The 4,222-nt window shown below is 44.6% G+C and overlaps 1 protein-coding gene across 1 annotated transcript in view; it reads left to right on the top strand.

The window, feature by feature from the left end:
• The window catches only part of LOC119422651 (tetratricopeptide repeat protein 39B-like), a 13,106-nt gene that overhangs the window by 7,907 nt on the left and 977 nt on the right, over positions 1 to 4,222 (top strand). Inside the window, exons 8-16 of the mRNA XM_037690036.1 lie at positions 1,215 to 1,280; positions 1,378 to 1,486; positions 1,579 to 1,646; positions 1,739 to 1,798; positions 1,890 to 2,051; positions 3,272 to 3,363; positions 3,439 to 3,559; positions 3,634 to 3,745; positions 3,815 to 3,932. Coding sequence (XP_037545964.1) covers positions 1,215 to 1,280; positions 1,378 to 1,486; positions 1,579 to 1,646; positions 1,739 to 1,798; positions 1,890 to 2,051; positions 3,272 to 3,363; positions 3,439 to 3,559; positions 3,634 to 3,745; positions 3,815 to 3,932 — 908 coding nt within the window. The remainder of the gene's footprint in view (positions 1 to 1,214; positions 1,281 to 1,377; positions 1,487 to 1,578; positions 1,647 to 1,738; positions 1,799 to 1,889; positions 2,052 to 3,271; positions 3,364 to 3,438; positions 3,560 to 3,633; positions 3,746 to 3,814; positions 3,933 to 4,222) is intronic.

Here is a 4,222-nt window from a genome sequence, read left to right as displayed (position 1 = left end):
AATCAGCAGCATGGATAATCAGCAGCATGAGATAATCAGCAGCATGGATAATCAGCAGCATGGATAAAGTGTCAAATCTCCAGTTAAAGTGGCATCACAGTGATTCTCCTGGTTAGAGATTCATGAGTCTAACAGCCTCAGGGTAGAAGCTGTTCCTCAGTCTAGTGGTTCTACACTTAATGCTCCTCAACCTCCTTCCTGAGGGGAGTGGGGCAAAAAGTGTGTGTGCTGGGTGAGTGTGGTCCTTCATGATGCAGGTGGCCCTCTTCCTGCATCTGGAGGTGTAGATGTCTGTGATGGTGAGGAGGCTGACTCCAACATCTTCTGTGCAGCCTTCACCACTCTCTGCAAAGCTTTTCTTTCTGCAGCTGTGCAGCCTCCATGCCACACGTTGATGCTGGAGCACAGGATGCTCTCCACTGCACACCTGTAGAAGGAGGTGAGGACTGAGCTTCCAGACCAGCTCGTCTCAGCCGCCTGAGGAAGTAGAGCCAAATATGACCTCCAGGCTGGTTTATCCTGATTCTAAAACCACCCTCAACAAGGTGTGGTGCAGTCCGCTCCAACACGGAGTGACCACAGGTTTTTATAAAGGAAATTAAACTGCCTTTTTTGAGAACAGTTTCAAAACTCATAAGATTTAACTCCAAACGTCTCAAGACTCAGTTGTCCCTTTCAATAATCCTCTATCAAACACCTAAAATGTTGTTCGACTCATCGCCGTGGAATTTCACAATCTTTTGTACGTTGAAAAGGGACCAGAACATCTCGTGTCACGGTCAGGTCTTATGACTCCCAGTTTAAATATCCTTAAAGGGCTTATAAATATAAAATCAGCACCAGCAAGTTAGAAACCTTTAGAGTAAGAATTTTACTAAACCTTTATTTAACTAGATAATACCCATTGAGATCAAGACCTTTGTCACAAGGGTGACCTGTCCAAGACCAGGCAGCAGCAGCACACGTCATAAAAACTAAACAAGTAGCACGATTAGATGAAGACTTCAGAAATATAAAAAGTATAAAACATACAGTATAACAGTAAATGGCAATAATTATTTAAACAATAACAATTTAAGATCAAAATACAGTCATTGTTGACAAGAAATCCTTTGTTGGTTTTTTAAAAGTTTGCAAAAATTAAAGTATCTTCAAGATCCGAAAGCAGAAGTCCAGTCATGCCGTGAAGACCAACTGTGTGTGTTTGTGATCAGATCTTGTCCCTGCTTCCATCCAACGTCCTCAGACTGATGGAGTTTCTGGGCTTTTCTGGAGACAGGGTAGGAGCCGTCCCCGTGCCACACAGAACTCCTGTCTTGTCATGATGCAGCGTTCGTCTCAGGCAGAAGAACAATTCAGTGCAAACATATTTTTCAGGAGCTTGGTTTGTCAGAGCTGAGGGAAGGAGCAACGAGCGACAGCCTCCGTTCCATCCTCAGCACTCTGACTCTGCTCATGTTTCATCTCTACATCACAGTGACGCTCGGTGAGCATCTTTTACTGTTTCTTCTCATCTATAAGAGCATTTCTGACTATTTGAGGTTGTAACGGTGTAAACGTGATGCATTCTTCCTTCAGGTACTGGCGATGTAAACCTCACTGAGGCTGAAGCTCTGCTAAAACCCTTTGCTGAGAACTTCCCTAATGTGAGCACTGCTGGTGCTGATCCATGTTGATTAGTTACTGGAACTACTGAACGGGTTGGGGTACGATCTGAGCTGAACTCTTTTCCCCACAGGGAGCGCTCGTTCTTTTCTACACTGCACGAATTGCTGTACTCAAAGGGGCTTTCACATTTGTGAGTGACTCCTAAGTTCATGCACTTGCTGCGCAGCCATTTGTGTTTGTGAGCTAAACTTGATATTCAGACGGTCTGGGCTTCTCTGCAGGCCCAGGAGAAGTTCCTGGAGTGCATTGCAACGCAGAAAGAGTGGCGTCAGATTCACCACCTGTGCTACTGGGAGCTGATGTGGGCCTACTCCTTCGAACAAAACTGGATGGAAGCGTATCGATACGCCAACCTGCTCTGCAAAGAGAACAAGTGGTCCCAGGTACAACTCCCATCACAAGTTTACGTTCACACATGATGGGCATGGCGCTGAATCATTTTTGAACTTTTAGTCATTTATTTTATTCTGTTTCTCTAAACCAGGGGTGTCAAGCCCACTTAGAAATGGGGCCAAACTTAAAACCTTTGTCAAACTAAGAGCCGGTTTCAGAATCCACATTAACTCAAGTTAGAAACCAACATCTTGTCTTGGCCGCAGGTTCCTCAACAACAGTTTGATTGGGCTCATTTCATGTTCTCTGTTGCACTTTTGACATCATAATGAAAGATTACTGAGAAAAATTAAAGTGATAAAAGTATTTAACATTTAAAATAACATCTTGGTGCCAGATAAGATGTCAACGAGGGCCACATCTGACCCCGGGGCCAAACCATCAGGTTTAAAGTCCATTCTGTCATAAAAATAAACATACAGCCCGCTAACATTTGATTCAATGCCTCTTAGCTAATTGAACCTTGACCACACACTTTTAGAGCCGTCATCAAACTCCTACAATGGTTTTTGTTGGATATTTTACCGTTTTCCAGGCAGAGCTGGTGGAGTTCCTTTAAACTGGTTGGTTTCCTGACACAGACCAAGTTGATGTTCACCAGTTTCCTACAGGTTGAGCTTGAGGCTTTGGGATTCCTTCCAGAAGCTTCTTTTGCCTTTGGTCATTTCTAATGTGTGTTTGGAGCCACTGTTGTGTCCAAGATGTAACCCTCTTGCGAGTGATTCGACATGACGTTGGAGAATTGGTAGGACTACGTGATAAAACGACCCTACGGCACAAAGCCATGCCTGCGTGACAGACGGGGGTCTTAGGTTTGAAGCCCTTCCCTTTTCTCCTTCTCGTCGCTGTGGCCAAATAGCTCAACGTTGGTCTCATGTGACTAAAACCTTTCTTCATAAGACATTTTGTCCATGTGGGGAGCAGTCACCTTCATTTGAGCTTTTGGGGGGGGTCTTGTTTTTGGTCAGTATCCTCTCAGTCCATGAACTTTACTTTGGTCACGGACGCTGCTGTTCCAGCAGTTTCTAGTTTATATCAGGCTGGACACCGTGGGGGTTCTGGGCTGTTCCTGGATGTTCTCGACAATTTAAAGCTCATATTGAGTGTATGGAAACTTTTGACCTAACTGTCTTGTATATTTTTCCCCTACTCATAAAAGTTCTGTTCATTCTTTCTGCTTACTCAACAAATCGTTGTGTCTTTTCCGCAGGCAACCTATGTATTTCAGAAAGCTGCCATCTTGAGCATGCTCCCAGAAGAAGAAGTTACTAAACTGGGGGAAAATGTAGCGACACTATTCAGGTGCACAAAGAAATGAGCCTCATTACCTTCAAATGTCTACAGTTATAAATAAAGTAAAGCAGCTGTGCTCTGTAGGCAGGTGGATGGTCTCAGAATAAGACTCGCAGGAAAATCTATTCCAACAGAGAAGTTTGCTGCAAAGAAGGCCCAAAGGTTCTCCTCCCTGAACCCTGGGAAACTCATCGTCCCGGCTCTGGTGAGAGCACGTGCCCAGGCTGTCGGTCAAACACGAGCGTTTCTGTACCAGTAATCCACAATGATCTCTGACAGGAGATGATGTACGTGTGGAATGGCTTCAAAGTAGTCGGCAAAAGGCCTGAGCTGACTGAGAACATCTTGTCTACCCTGGAAAAAGCAGAGGAGCGCCTCCGAAAAGATCCATGTGAGATGACAGAATTTGAAAAGTACAGTGCAAATAATTTAGTGCCAATCAAACTAACAGTTTGTGCAGCTCCATCAGAGTTCCACCTGGATGATCTGTGTGTCGTGCAGCTGCTGAAGGGCCTGTGTCTAACTCAGCTGGGACACTTGGTCCAAGCTGAGCTCTGTTTAAGATACGTCATCTCCAGGTGAGCGCACCTCAAAGCCACCGCAACACACAGACGAGACTCGGGATCTTCTGACGAGGACCCACAAGTCCAAGTCACACTTTCAATTCAGACCCAGATTAAAATCCAAAACAACCAATTAGTTAATTATAACACAACACATTCTCATACAGTGAATTATAAAATGTCCATTAGTTCAAGTTATTGACCTAAAAAAGTCTAAAGATCGTGTCGAATCTTCACTGTGTCACATAAGGTCTGTGTAAGACCACCACAGGGACACCTGGACAGGTCCAAGACCACCACAGGGA

The sequence above is a fragment of the Nematolebias whitei genome, chromosome 16 (assembly GCF_014905685.2).
Source record: "Nematolebias whitei isolate Nwh7 chromosome 16, NemWhi1, whole genome shotgun sequence".
In the NCBI taxonomy this organism is placed as follows: Eukaryota; Metazoa; Chordata; class Actinopteri; order Cyprinodontiformes; family Rivulidae; genus Nematolebias; species Nematolebias whitei.
This window is presented reverse-complemented; position numbering and strand designations above follow the sequence as displayed.